Here is a 15,327-nt window from a genome sequence, read left to right on the forward strand (position 1 = left end):
CCATCAACGTAAACATGACAGCTACCTTGACATAACAGTGGTAACTGCCTTTATCGCAGTCTTCGCCAGTGTGAACAATAATGGCGTAAAGGTTGTACATCAGGTTGCCCTTGTAGGGGTGAGTGAGGAATGGTTTCAGATTCAGCATTCTGGGGAACTTCACTTTCTGAAAGGGAAAGAAAAGCAGGAACAATTTCGGAAATTATCTCATGCCATATATGCATTTGCCTTCCAAAAATAACTGAATCTTCTGCTTTGAAAAATATAACTGTCTCCTGGATCCCAAAACTTAAACTATGTATTCAAAACATACTGTTGCTACTAAATGTATATTTTTCAATTCAGAGGGGATTTTTGCACAGTGCTGCTTTCCCATAGTTTGCATTTCACTGCCCTCTCAGTTGCCTTGAGAGAATAAGACAATCATAGTGAGGGCAAGTAAATGTACACCAGACGAGAGGTAGAAGTAAAATTACCCCCTCTCTGAAAGTGAAAAATGGGTCAGCTTGGTTTTTATTGACGGCCCATTGTTGACAGTGTAACTCTCATGAAACTTGCTTTGCTTACAGAAACTTAAAACCTAAATCACAAAAATCTCCTGTGATTTCTCATAGGATCTGATATCATCATCAAATTCTTTTGAGGTTTCTTAAGAAATGCATCTGTGTTTTTAGAAGCATAGTCTGTGTGTATTCTATTCCACCTAACTTTCACAACTTCCATAACAGCCATCATATAATTAACCTTCTCAATCTTCTCTTGGCAGGACTCGTCAAATCGATTCAGTACCAAAATCAAAACATTCGGAGGATCGTGGATGGAGTGAGTTTTATAATACAACGTTCTGAAGCACCTGCGAAAGAAAAATAGCTCAATGTTGTCAACAAGAAAAAGATTCACAAGAATTCACAAGAACACAAGACCACAAGAATTCACAAAGATTCATATCAATATCAGTCACAAGAATTAAGGTTTATGGTCAGAGTGAATACATCAGAACAAACTATAACAACAATATCCCCCTTCCGCCACGTGGCGGAGGATAAAAACAAAAGCTTAAAAAAACGAGAGAGCATCTGAAAATGCAAAGCCCATCCGTTTTGTATCAGAGTTCTTCTCCTTCCATATGCGAAACTGTACCTTTGACTTTTTGATCAAATTATTAATTTGTCTTCTCCATAATCTCGAATTAAAGCTTCGTTGAAAATTTAATGACAAAAGCTCAAATGGTAGTAAAAAAGTTATGGCCCGGACAGACACACAGACACACAGAAGTGATTGCAAAACCCCGTCCTCTGCTTAGTGGAGGGTGGGTTAATTACAAGATTGCCTATGAGCCTGAGATCACAATTGCAGAAAAAAAACTTCAGCTGTTCATTTTACAGTTTAAATTGTAAAACCTCAGCACAGCTATAAACTGTCATCCTGTTGTTTCATCGGCAGGGTGATTCACCAAATGTGTGTGCAGTCTCTCGGATGGATGTTAAACTGGCGTCCCGTCTGCTCACATTCGTTGGTGGACATTAAAGATGCCATAATGTACTTCGCGAAGAATAGGCGAGAAAGCTCCTGCACAGTGGCAAAAAAAATTCCAAAGCGATTATCGCTTTCGTTCACCATGCTTCTCCCATTTAAAACATAAAAACTAATTTTAGGCCTTTCTCACATCCAAAAAAACCCCACATTTATTATCATAAAGATAAAACATATAGCCATCCACACATCTGCTCCATTACAAACAGAAACACATCTCGATGTGATAACTCAGTCTTCTATATATGAAAGTAGCGACAGTTTTCTGGCTGCTTGTCTGTCTGTCTGTCTGTCTGTCTGTCTGTCTGTCTGTCTGTCTGTCTGTCTGTCTGTCTGTCAAACAACATCATTACTGGGACACCAACATCTGGGACATCACGTCGGTGAAGGATGGCTGACCCAAACATCCAGCATTTATATTTTCATGCAGTTTAAGACCAACACATCGTCAAACCTGTCATATTCACAATCACCATGCCCTACCTTTGCTTTTTCCATTCAGTGTGGAACAGACACAAAGCGATTGTTAAAATGATCATCAAATATCGAAAGGATAGGAGTCATGGGCCTTCCAATGACAGCACGTATAGGCCTTAGGCTTCATTTCTAACCTTTAGGCCTCACGTTCAGGCCGCTTCATGTGTTTTTGTTTTTTCTGCAGCGATTGATGCAGTGTTCTGGACTTCCTGCCAGGGTTATTTTATTCCCATGCTGCAGGCTGCAGGCCGACTTACCCGCAACATTGTGAATAGTGAGATCGTGTAAACTCAGGGACAGATCCAGAGTGTCATTTGGAGGGTTGAGAGTGATATCCAGAGTGACAAAAACGTCGGGGTAATAATCATTATATGGACTAATTTGGCTCAGTAAACAAAATCTTTTAAAGTTCATTCCAACAACAATAGGGTATACATACATACATACATAAAAAACATAATTACCAGGGGGTCCCCCCCCCCCCGATCTGTCACTGAAATAAAACCTTTTTCTCTTTTTATCCCTCAGGTCGAATTGGCTAAGGGGTATTGTCGTCATAGGCGTTGTCCGGGCGTCCGTCCAGGCGGGCGGGCGTCCGTCTGTCAACTTTTGGTTTCCGTCAATTTCGAGAATGCCTTGTCTGATTAAATCCATTTTTGCAGGGTGTGTTGGGGTTGAGTAGAGGAAGGTTCCTTTCGAAAATGGGCGCGCTGCGATTTTCAATGTGGCCTCCATGGCAGCCATCTTGAAATTTGTTTCCGTCGATTTTGAGAACGCCTTGTCCGATTAAATCCATTTTGTAGTGTGTGTTGGGGCTGGGTAGAGGAAGGTTCCTTTCGATAATCAGTGCGATGCGATATCCAATATGGCGGCTAGGGCAGCCATCTTGAATTTGGTTTCCGGACAATAACTTGAGAACGGCTTGACTTATTGATTTCATTTTTGTGTGATATAATGGGGGTGTTTAGAGGAAGGTTCCTTTCAATATTCAGCGCAATCCGATATCCAATATGGCGGCGAGAGCAGCCATCTTGAATTTGGTTTCGGGACAATAACTTGAGAACAGCTTCACACATTGATTTTATTCTGGCGAGGTATAATGGGGTTGAGTAGAGGAAGGTTCCTTTCGAAAATGGGCGCGCTGCGATTTTCAATGTGGTCTACATGGCAGCCATCTTGAAATTGGTTTCCGTCGATTTTGAGGAGAACGCCTTGTCCTATTAAATTCATTTTTGCTGGGTGTGTCGGGGTTGAGTAGAGGAAGGATCCTTTCGAAAATGGGCATGCTACGATTTTCAATATGGCCACCATCTTGAAATTGGTTTGCGTCAAGGGGCTGAGGGGTTACGCCTGCTTTGCGGAGCTATTTTTTTTTACTGATTACCACTATCGTTCGCTATAATAAAGCACAAATAATGCCAATGTAAACAAAGGCGATGTCCCGAGAATGCTAATTCACAAGATTTGTTTCAGTGAGATGTATAAAACAACACTATGTTCCTTATCGTCACTTTCATTCATCCTCAGAGACAATTTAATTTTGCAATTTATCATTTATTTTCACTTCAACATCTAATCTTTGGGAACAGAACACAAATTCATATTATTTTTAAGCAACAAGTGTGTGGATGACTAACATTTACGCTGGGTTGTGAGCAGTAAACAGAAACTTCCAAGAGCATGTGAGGCAGCGCTTTGTTGCCCATACACCGCCCAAATAAAGGGATGTTTTTCAGTTCCGTGTGTCCCAACTAATATTCCTTAGGCCTAAGTCACATTTGCCACGGCGGCCGTGGGGTCTCCAAAATCTACGGCCACTAGCAATTATACGGCGGCCGCAGTATTTCCACGGTCACACAATGTAGCAGTCACATATGTTTTTATTTTTCAGGTAGCCGCACGGCGTATTTAGAAATTGTGGAGACCGAAAACTTGGGGTTGCCGTACGGTCTTTGATTTGATGTCGCACGGTGACCTTAAGGAGGCCCTGCGGCGGCCATATAATTTTCAAAGCAGATGCAAGGTAGCCTCAAGGTGCCCGCAAGGCGACCGCAGGGGGGCCCTAAGGCAAACGTGCGGCTAGACGGACAGTAACGAATGGGTTAATTTTAATTTTTTTTTTACCAGTTTTTTTTTTTTTTTCGGCTTGTCGAATTGCTACGGCGAACGTAGAAATGAAAAAAGTTATAACTCCGCGTTATAATTCCACGGCGACCCCTACGGCCTGTAAAAGATAGCCAAACAGCGTAGAGCCACCCTGAGGCCACCGCAGAAACTCTGCGGCCGCCGCACGTTTCTGTCAATTCAGAGGGCGTACGGCCGCCGTATCCTCACCGTAGAGCAAATGTGACTTAGGCCTTAATGCAGGGATTCCTAAAGATAGAAATGTGAAACTTCCCACCTTTTGCACTCCATATTCGACTGAGCCTCAGCCTCACGGGAAAAGAACTGCTGCAATGCAGACTTCACATTCTTCACATCCTGTGGGTAAAGAACGCAATAGTGAGAAAGTATGAAAAACTTACATTCCAAATAATAAACAGGCATGAATCATCGTGGGCAAGTACTTAAAGTACTGGCCAAATGAAATTCACATGAGGGAGATCAATTAAGTTAATCAAAACATGGATGAATCACCCTGCCTGTGAAACACCAGGATGACAGTTTATAGCTCGGTCGGGATTCAAATCCAGGTTCCACAACTTGGAGGTGAGTGTATGCGCCTCGAGGCCATCCTGTCATCCCGTTGGATTTCTTACTTCTATTCATCATTTCCAGTTATTGTTATTATTAATTTTTATATTGTTTCATCTCAGTGCAGGGATTCTTTCTTGTTTTCCATTCGCTGGAAAATTAGGTAGTGTGAGCTTTCGCTGGGTGCAAAACCATTGACAGGACCTTCCTGCCCTGCAGTCCCTTTCGCTGATCATCTTTCAGCTGTTCGGGGAGAGGGCACAGCGCCACCCTCTTCCAATGTGTGCAGGGTGGTCATGCCTCGACATCTTGGATGTCACTGTATATGATTGATACACTGACAGTGTGGTCCTAAATCGTCAAAACAAAATTCCAATGTATACTTCATCAAGAGAATTGGGGTCAAAATATCTGGCATATTTGAGTATGTGAGATAAATAGATGGCTCCTCATCACAGCTCTGTCATGAGAAGTAAGAGGAGATTTGTGACAGGCCGATGTATGTTATAAAACTGGAAGTAATTCAAAAAAAAAGATTTTGGGGGTTGCAGATCTAATTTTAACAGTCTTTACATACCTTTATGTCCAACACGATCTCGTAGAAATATTCATAGAGATGCGCCACCTTTTTACAACACAGGCAAACCGCTGCAAAATTGGCAAGAAAAAACAAATTCCAAGCATGAAGCATAACTCAAGAAAAGAACAATGCAGGCAATTTACTGAAACAGTTGGACAATAACATAAGTATATAAAGTACACAAACATTTTATAATGCACGTGATATGATGACTCGGTCGAAGAAACACTGACTCTTCACTGCTATTTTGCACAACAAGGATTACTTTTATCTGCTCGTTTCCAGATATTTACACTCAATCACAGGACTTCATTCAGTTTTATATTTAGCTCTGGTAATGTGCATGTTACAAGGAATGAATATTAATGGTTTGCAAAAGTTTCAAACACCTTTGGAAGGAATTCAAGTCTTGATAAAGACTATTTACAGACTGCAGCCATTGGAGAAGACAAGCAGATGTTCTCATCCAGATGTTTTTCCAAATAGGAATTGAGAAAGTGCAAGTTTACTGCCGTGAGAAACAAGATGAGGCTGATGTTTCAGGTGTTACTCAATGTCTGAGCAAAAACAAAAGGTCAGCAAAAACACAACACCCAAAACATCAGCCTCACTTTGTTTTATACAGCAGCAAACTTACATTCTCTCAAAGCTTCTTTGGGAAATCCGTTGTGCCAAACATTTTAGCCTCGGAGCAAACGTCCCATGAAACCAGACTGCTCTGCAGTTTTCATGACAACTACAATGTAAGACCAATCGCTTCGCTGATGGGAATACCAATCTTTGCGTAATTGCAAAGGAGATAGGTTTTGGGCGAGTACATGTCGAACATTTCAGAAACGGTTAATTACGAATATCTCTAAGAGAAAGAGTCTGATTTTGATGAAACTTGGGTGAAATGTGTACAATGTGGCTAGCATGTACACAAAAATGAAGGGCTGCTATGCAACAGCTAAAGTACTTTATCGTACATCGTACACTTATTGTGGACTGTACAAAAAAAATCAATACCTCCGAAACTGGACCTCCGGGGGACCTGTTTTTTTGTGCCCAAGGAGAATGTCTTACAGCATCATATAAAAAAATAAAATCTTAAGCGAATAGATAAATGGAATTTCCAGGGCTGCCATTTGTTAGAGTCACTTTGGAAACATGCCTGAAATTTCACAAGGCGGGTTTCTGGGCGCAAACTAAGAGGGCTGTGATAATCATATTTATTGTGCTAAATTGATTGATAGCATGTACATGAATATCGGCTAGTCGCGTCGGCCAGCTTTCCATTGAGAGTGAGCAGCCATGTCACCTACCAGCTTGTATGTATTGTTTCGGCTGTGGAAATTCGCAGAACACCATATAGGTCCTCAGTTCAGTTATGCCGATAAGTCCGTGTTCAGTTAGATTTCCCCACCGTTGTTTTATGGGATTTATCTGTGTGGACAGGGCTGTGATCTTTGAGTTCACCGTTTTTCTTTCGCTATCGTTATTTTCGACCAACCACTTCACAACAACCACGATCAACACCACCACCTTCACCTCAACCACCAACCACGATCGCCTCAACCACCAACCACAACAACCACGCCGCCTCAACCACCACTGTGTTTTCTACCTCGGCACACGGTTGCCAGAGGCCTGGCCTGAACGAATGGCATCTCCACGGTGGATTTCACCCTGCGAGGGACAAAGACCAATACTGCGGCGGCGCGCGTCCCTCATTTGGCAGGAAAACGCTTCCTTCTGGAAGTTTCCCGCATGTTCTGGAAGGAAGGGTGGGAGTTGAGAAGGGGCGGGGCATGGGTATAAGCAGAGGAACGCGAGCGCGGAAAAGAAGAGTGGGAGAGTCGTCACCAGGAACGAGAGCGCTGAGGAGAATTGCGCTCGCTCGCGCTCTCTCTCTCTCTCTCTCTCTCTCTCTCTCTCTCTCTCTCTCTCTCTCTCTCTCTCTCTCTCTCTCTCTCTCTCTCTCTCTCTCTCTCTCTCTCTCTCTCTCTCTCTCTCTCTCTCTCTCTCTCTCTCTCTCTCTCGCTATCTCTCAGGATCGTGAGCAAGGTGGTGTTCCAGACCGAGGGCTCTCTGGGTCGGTCGGGACGAGAATGGGCGAAGGAGGACGGAGCCCCAGGAAATCACCACACGGTCATGTTTTCCTTCCTTCTTTTTCTTTTTGGGGATTTCGTATGAGAGATGTGGCGCCGTGTCCTTAAGTAAACCTGTTTAAGTAATTGTACATAATAAATAGACAATGGTTGTAGTTCTTCTTGTCATGCTTTTGTTGATTGCATTGCTTTTCTTTCCCTTGCATAAGTGCATGCGTGTTTCACCTTTTCCATTGCATTAATGTGTACGTGTGTAAATAATAAATGTCCTTGTGTGAATGATAACACGTTCGTTGTGTCCTCTTTCCCCAATTGAACCACTGTATTGCTCTCGGAATTTAGCGGGCTTTAAAATAGCCGATAATATTATTGGGTCCAGCGAGGTCTCGCGATAATACACCGCTCGGTTATCCCAGAATGGAACGAACCGCTTAAGGGGTTCGTGTCCAAGCAGACCTCGCTGAGGTACGGTCATTCGGTAGTCTGCCCGTGCGAATACTTAGGTATATCGATAATTCGGCGATTGACCCTGTTGCGAGCAGGTAGAATGTTGACTAGGCCGTGGTGTGCGCTTGGAGCACACCCGTGACTGGTTTCCGGCGTTGTTCCGGAAGGTCGCGACTGAATTGTCCGTCTGGTGGGCGAGACGGCCGACATTGGCTAAAGCGGCTGTCCACACGCTGGGCGGGTGGCAAATTCTTAACAGTATGTTTGCGTGTTTGTTTGTAATGGACAGCTCTGGAGGCCAGAGGAGTCAACCGATTTTGATGAAACTTGACAGGTAGTTTCATACCACGATCTAGTTCTATGCGTTTGAGTACCGTTGCTATGGACACCACCGTTGCCTTGCAAAGGGACTTTGAAATGTTTGAAAAATCCTAAAAAATTACTTTTTTCGAAAATCAAAAATCGGGTTCCAGGCTTTTATGCGCACTATAATCAACCTCTTTGTTAAAAGTTTTCAGCCCGATCCGTCAAAAGCTGTATGACTAGAATGCAATTATGTAGCGACCACCCATGTCGCCTACCAGCTTGTTGGGTGGTCGCAACAGTACCCTTATTGGCTGCTCGCGAGAGTATTGGCTGCTCGTGAGAGTACCCTTATTCTGGATGTTTCCATCTGTCTGTCTGTCCGCAAACTTTGGTCAAGCCTAGGGGCTAAACCACTCAACTGATTCCAATGAAATTTGGTAGGTAGGACCAATATTTCTGGGAATCGTGTGCTTTCGAATATGGGACCCCGGGCCCTAGCAACGGCATAGCAACGGCTCTTTAAAGTGGTCAAAAAAATCGAAAAAAAAATCGAAAAATCGAAGCTTAGAGTTCTGTGCGCAATCTATCTAGCTCCCTTCATGCCAATTTGCAGCCCTAACAAAAAAATATTTGTAGGAGGAGATAGGTTTTGGGCGAGTACATGTCGAACATTTCAGAAACGGTTAATTGCGAATATCTCTAAGAGAAAGAGTCTGATTTTGATGAAACTTGGGTGAAATGTGTACAATGTGGCGAGCATGTACACAAAAATGAATGGTTGCTATGCACAACCTGTTTGTGGAACCTCCATTGCTTAGCAACAGCTAAAATACTTTATGCCTGAAATTCCAATGGTATGCCCGAAATTTGGTAAGTGGGACCAATATTTCTGGGAATCGTGTGCTTTCGAATATGGGACCCCGGGCCCTAACAAATGGCAGCCCTGGTAATTCCATTTATCTATTCGCTAAAGATTATATTCTTTTATATGATGCTGTAAGACATTTTCCTTGGGCACAAAAAAACGGGTCCCTCGGAGGTCCAGTTTCGGAGGTATTGATGTTTTTGTACAGTCCACAATAAGTGTACGATGTACGAAAAAGTACTTTAGCTGTTGCTAAGCAACGGAGGTGTGCATAGCAACCATTCATTTTTGTGTACATGCTAGCCACATTGTACACATTTCACCCAAGTTTCATCAAAATCAGACTCTTTCGCTTAGAGATATTCGCAATTAACCGTTTCTGAAATGTTCGACATTAACTCGCCCAAAACCTATCTCCTCCTACAAATATTTTTTGTTCGGGCTGCAAATTGGAATGAAGGGAGCTAGATAGATTGTGCACAGAACCCTAAGCTTCGATTTTTCGATTTATTTATTTTTTGATTTTTATCGATTTTTTTTACCACTTTAAAGGGCCATTGCTATGCCGTTGCTAGGGCCCGGGGTCCCATATTCGAAAGCACACCATTCCCAGAAATATTGGTCCTACCTACCAAATTTCATTGGAATGCATTGAGTGGTTCAGCCCCGAGGCTTGATTTTGGGTTGGGGGGATTTTAACAGACGACCGTCACCTTTTTTACTGGTGTATAATTGATAGAACCAAGCAATAACCAAACCAAAGAGTGGAGAAAATCACAGCCTTGGTATTTAAATGGAAAACATAATGAATGCGGTAAATATCAAAAAGGTCTGATCGAAGAGATAACCAAGACAAGCGTAAATAAAGTATGTACTGACTGAGGGGCTTAAAAAGATTTAATGGATGTCAAAAAAATCAATGGAAAAATAATTTACTGCAATCTCAAAATGATATGTGGCTCCGGAGGATCTGAGAACAGAATGGTGAAGGAGGTTTATCATTTCATCTCCGCTCAACAAAGATATTCAAACTGAGAACCAAGTTCTGACATATTATTTATCAACATTCTTGATGGTGATGAGTATCATAAAAAAAAATCAAGCTCTTCCCTAAAATAGAACATAAACAGATATTTATCGGTTCTCCCTTTGAGTTCAATGTAAAGATGTCAGTGTGATACAGAGGTTTGAGTATGATGAGTGTCTCCTCTTTCATGCACACACAAATATTCATTGGTTCTCTCTTTGAATTTAAAGACCAAATATGTCAATGATTGAGGGGGTGTAAGGATTTAATATTTGTTTAAAGGTAACATCTTTACTCCTAACCTGAAAGTGGTAGAAGTGGGTTTGGTTTTTTTTTTGTTGGGGTCAAATCGTTTTTTCCCGTTTTTCCCATTCACTTACATGTAAAATGAGGTCCGTCTCAGAACCATCATTGTTATACTACTGATGTCTCATGACGAATTGGCTTGCTATCGCTTGCCAAGCCAGCCATTCCTTAATCAACAATTTCGTTGGAGTGCTTGCTTGAGTGGTGAGGCCACTCGACGAGCACCAGACAGTAGGAGGAGGAGAGCGGCTTTACGCACAGAGGTCGTGTCCTGATCTGTAGGTAAATTTCCTCCAAGTCTAAGCACTAAGAGGTACGTAGACAGCACACACGGACGTGGTATAAATGGGTAGCTTTGGATTTCTAAAGGGACTCTTTGCAGATGTGTGTGTGTGTGTGTGTGTGCGTGTGCGTGTGTGTGTGTGTGTGTGTGTGTGTGTGTGTGTGTGTGTGTGTGTGTGTGTGTGTGTGTGTGTGTGTGTGTGTGTGTGTGTGTGTGTGTGTGTGTGTGTGTGTGTGTTGTTCATAAAGCATAACATATTCACTATGGTTATCTCCAGATGTATCCAGATTGTGGTTATGTCCAGATGGTGGTCATTTCTGGATGGACCCTCCCCTCACACGTCCTTCCCTTCCCCTCCCCTCACGCTGCTTTCCCTACCCCAACCCCTCCTTCCTCCCTCCCACATCCTCCTCAGTCTCCTTCCATCCTCGCTCCATGTCTCTCTGCTCCCCTCCCCCCACCCTCCCACCCTCTCTCCTCTTTTTGTCCCTGCCCCTTCAGTATTCCTGTCAGCGGAGCAACGGATGGTATTTGCAAATATCAAAGAACCAAACAGGCATGCAAAGACTCAGCGATGAGCACACAATACCAAGAAGAAACGAAATAAACAGTGAGTGGACAACAGCAATAAAAACAAATCAGCAATGGTTTACTTTACTTTGGAAGCAGGTCATCTGGAGGCAAGAGAAAAGGTTGCCAAACCGAGAAAAAGGATGCCAGAAGTGAACTGGTAATCCATTTGGAAAATTAAAACGATACTGAAGGCCGATTTGCTCTCATCGGAGCAAAATATCTCGGAAGGATCTTGAATATCATAGCTCCTCCAACACTTCAGCAACATAAATGAACTTGCTTTACAAACAGCCTTTATCCAGGAAGCAACTTAACAGCTAATATATTTAAGGTCTCAAGACCAATCTTGGCATCCAACCCAGGCAGAAGGTATCCCAACGTACCCAGACACAAGGCAGGCGTAAAGACCCAATGACAATAACTGAGACAATGTGAGGATCACTGAACCTCAATGGCAGTAAGACCATTAGTGGAAAAGAAAAACACCGACGATGGAAATCCCCAATCAACTTACATTGGACGAACATATTTCCGCCAAATGTCTCGCTTATTATCGTTGATTTCACACCAGGTTCATCGTCCCTGAAGGATATTTGAGAAAAGAACATCAAATCAGTGTGAAGCAGTAAATATAGTTACAAAGAGATCACTGCATCCAGTTATTATCTATCAATGAAAACGGATGTTTATTCACAAACCTCATCAAAAAATAAGCTCACACAGTACATCAAAATAAATGGCAGTTTCCCATATTTACAGCATTCAGAACTTATTGGCATCGGTTCAAAAATTCAAAGTTATCGATGTGATCGAGAATTGTGTTCTTGAAGAGCATTTTCCCTCAATTTAAGTGGGAAACACATTTATTTATTCATTCATTCTTTTCACATGACGAGGTGTAAAATGTGTATATTAAAGTGGAGGCAGTTTTCTCTCTGTCACACGAAGGAAGTCATTGCAGCAAAGCACGGCTGATTCCAACATCCACCATTGATATTTTCATAGAGTTCAAGCCTAACACATCGTCAAAACTGTCATATTCACAATCGACGTTCACTACATTTGCATTTTTCATTTAGCGTGTAACACAAACAAAGCAAATGTTGAAATGATCATTACATATCGAAAGGATAGGCGTCACAGACCTTCAAGCGAAACAGTACGTATCGGCCTGAGGCTTCATGCATTCGGCCACACCTTCAGGTTTGTTTTCTTTGTGAGCGATGTTCTTCTTCTTCTTTGTCCTCTTCTTTTTTTGAATTTTAATGGTGCTTTCAGAGCCGGTAAGCTCTATACACGCCACGCAACTGAACGTGATCGAAATTGTTTGTAAGCCCATCGAGTGGAAAGAAATTTAAATGGATTTCCCACACTCCTTCAAGAATTTTAGTGCCAGCTTGCAGAGTTGAGGGTGCTTCTGGTTCATCAGCCTCAACGCTCCAGGTATGTCCAACACCTTGATCCCCATTACTCCCACATTCTGCACAAGATGCCTTCGTGCTGGAGTCCCACTGAAATTGCCATTTTTTGTTGATCTGGTCCTTGGCCAGACGAATAATTTCCGATGGTCCCAGGGGGATTTGGGTGATATATTCCAGTTGAAGGAGATGCTTAGCTGCTAGATCACAGGCCTCATTTCCACCAATGCCAACATGAGCAGGGATCCAGCACAGGTCGACCACCAGACCCCTCCACTTCGCAATATTAACCACATGCTAAACTTCCAGCACCAAGTCATTCCTACAACCATCCTGTAAGGATTCCAACACCTTTAATGCAGAAAGTGAATCAGAGAAGATAACCGCACTGAGGGGATTAAACTCAATTATCCATTCTTGGGCCAGAACTATGGCAAATAGTTCAGCCGAGAAGACCGAGAGATTATTCGTTAGCAGAAATGCCCTGACCACCCTGAAATCAGGGATGCATATTGCAGCAGCTGTCCTTCCAAGAGAAGATTCTTTGGAGCCATCTGTATATACGTGCAATGACTGACTCCAATTTGAATTGATAAACTCAATATCCTGATTGCATGTGACCGCAGGATTAACCGTGTCCGATTTTCCCCAGAGATCCACATGGAGGAGAGGGGATTCAAGGGTCCAGGGGGCCCAAATATAAATTTTATGATGGGGGCTGACTGGAAGGAAATCCATGGTTTGAGGGAAGTACCATTAACTACCATCACTATGTCCTCAATCCTTTTCTTGTGGGAAAATATGATGAACTTGGACTTGTTGCCTGATAGCTTAAATCCCCAGTCTACGGCCCATAGATCCACATGGCAATATCATCAGTGGATCCACATGGCAATATCATCAGTGGATCCACATGGCAATATCATCAGCGAACAGAAATATCTTGCTGTGGAGCTTGGAATGGGAAGCTACCTCATTAATCATAACATTAGAGTTGGGCTTAGGCTGCTACCCTGGGGAATGCCCCTATCTGCATGAAAAAATGGAACAGAGGTTCTGACCGACCCTCACCTGAAAGGATCTATCAGATAAAAAGTCCCTAATCCACTCAAACATTCTTCCATTGATCCCGAGGTAGATTATCTCATTGAGGAAGCCATCTTTCAAAACTGAATCATATGCCTTACAGATATCAAGGAACACTCCTCGGAGAGACTCCTGATTATTTAGGGATTTCCGAGCCTCATTTGCCAGTGCTGCAATGTGGTCCATAACAGACTGTTCCTTTCTGAACCCGCTCTGGAATTTAAGCAGGAGGTTGTTCTTTTCCGGCAAGAAAACCAAGCGATTGTTCACCATCTTCTCCATTAATTTACAGACAACTGAAATAAGAGAAATTGGACGATATGAAGATGGAGCTGAACTATCTTTCCCATCTTTAAATATAGGGATTACAATTGAGTGTTTCCAATCAAAGGGAAGTTTCCCTCAAGCCCAAACCTTATTGAAGAATCCAAGGATCACACCCAACACCCTATCATCTAAGTGCTTGAACAGGAGAAATGATAACCGATCAGGGCCCGGGAACTTAGAGGCTGAACTGCGTTGGTGGTCACCAGGAATTGATTTGCCAATTGGGGAGTACGAGCTTCCAACTCATCATACTTTATGATACCGGCCCCACTTCCAGAAAAGAATTGGCCCAGGGCCTCTGCCTTGTCTATATTTGAACAAAAGGTTTTGTTCTGGAAAATAATAGCCGGAATAGACTTCCATCCAGATTTAACACCCTGCATACTTTTTACTCTTTTCCATATGGTTTTAAGTGGGGTGTCTGGATTAATCAAAGAACAGAATAATTTCCAAGAGGCAGTCTTTGCTTGTTTAATAGTCGTTTAAGGGGTCTAAAATATCGAAATTGGTCTAAAGGGTCCCAATAGGTATAAAGGATCTGCTGGTCCAAATGGTGTAAAGGTCTAAAGGGTCAAAATGGGTCCAAATGGTCGATCGGGGTTTAAAGATTGAAAGGGTCGAAAGATCTAAACTCTAAAGGATGCATTCCAATAGTAGTGGGGCAAGTTTGCTAAATATAGCATAACAATTGTGTATTTTGTGAGGAAAGCACCAAATTTGGCACACTAGTAGCCAAATTTGGTGCTTTCCTCACAAAATGCACAATTGTTATGCTAAGTTGCCCCACTATAGTAGTTTGCATGTAAGGGGTTTTGGGGGGAAATTATATTAAAATATTCTAAATTGTAACAAATGGGGTTTTAGAAATTTAAATTTTATGCTACAAGTCGAATTAGCTGTCCTTTTTAGCCAAGAGTCTTTTGCCCTAAATGTTGATAAAATGTCTTGTTCTGGAGCAGTGTGAACTGGGATGATAACAGCATAGTCCTGGCCCTGGCATAGAACCCCATATACATTTCTGACCGCATAGACTTTGACAGTTGATTTGAGTATGGAATACCTCACGCTTCAAGAATCTACGAGGTGGAATTCTGAAATTTGTAGCAAAATCCGGAAAACAGCCATTTTGCCATCAGGCCAGCGCCAAAAAAGAAATGCATATAACTTCTGATAGGAACGTAGTAGAAGGACGATTTTGGTGTCTATTATCGGGTTTTTAGGTATGCCCAACACAGTGATCGCGTCAAAAAGCATTTTAGACGTTGCCCATTTACCGAAATCAAAGATGGCCGCTACCCAAAATCGATAAAACATG

General features: G+C 42.5%; 1 protein-coding gene across 9 annotated transcripts in view; it reads right to left on the minus strand.

Annotated features, from left to right (window-relative positions):
* Positions 1-15,327, minus strand: part of LOC147029520 (uncharacterized) — a 114,195-nt gene that overhangs the window by 68,138 nt on the left and 30,730 nt on the right. For 8 of the 9 annotated variants that reach the window (XM_085872607.1, XM_085872610.1, XM_085872608.1 and 5 more), the window contains 5 exons: positions 11,696-11,763; positions 5,282-5,352; positions 4,412-4,491; positions 745-853; positions 26-166 (listed from right to left, as the gene is read on the minus strand). In XM_085872607.1, coding sequence (XP_085728733.1) covers positions 26-166; positions 745-853; positions 4,412-4,491; positions 5,282-5,352; positions 11,696-11,763 — 469 coding nt within the window. Of the gene's footprint in view, positions 1-25; positions 167-744; positions 854-4,411; positions 4,492-5,281; positions 5,353-11,695; positions 11,764-12,326; positions 12,687-15,327 lie in introns of those variants that run through there. The other variant, XM_085872612.1, reaches the window with a different exon arrangement.

Source organism: Eptatretus burgeri, chromosome 3, assembly GCF_056783735.1.
Source record: "Eptatretus burgeri isolate ZD-2024b chromosome 3, Ebu_testis_v1, whole genome shotgun sequence".
NCBI classification, from domain to species: domain Eukaryota; kingdom Metazoa; phylum Chordata; class Myxini; order Myxiniformes; family Myxinidae; genus Eptatretus; species Eptatretus burgeri.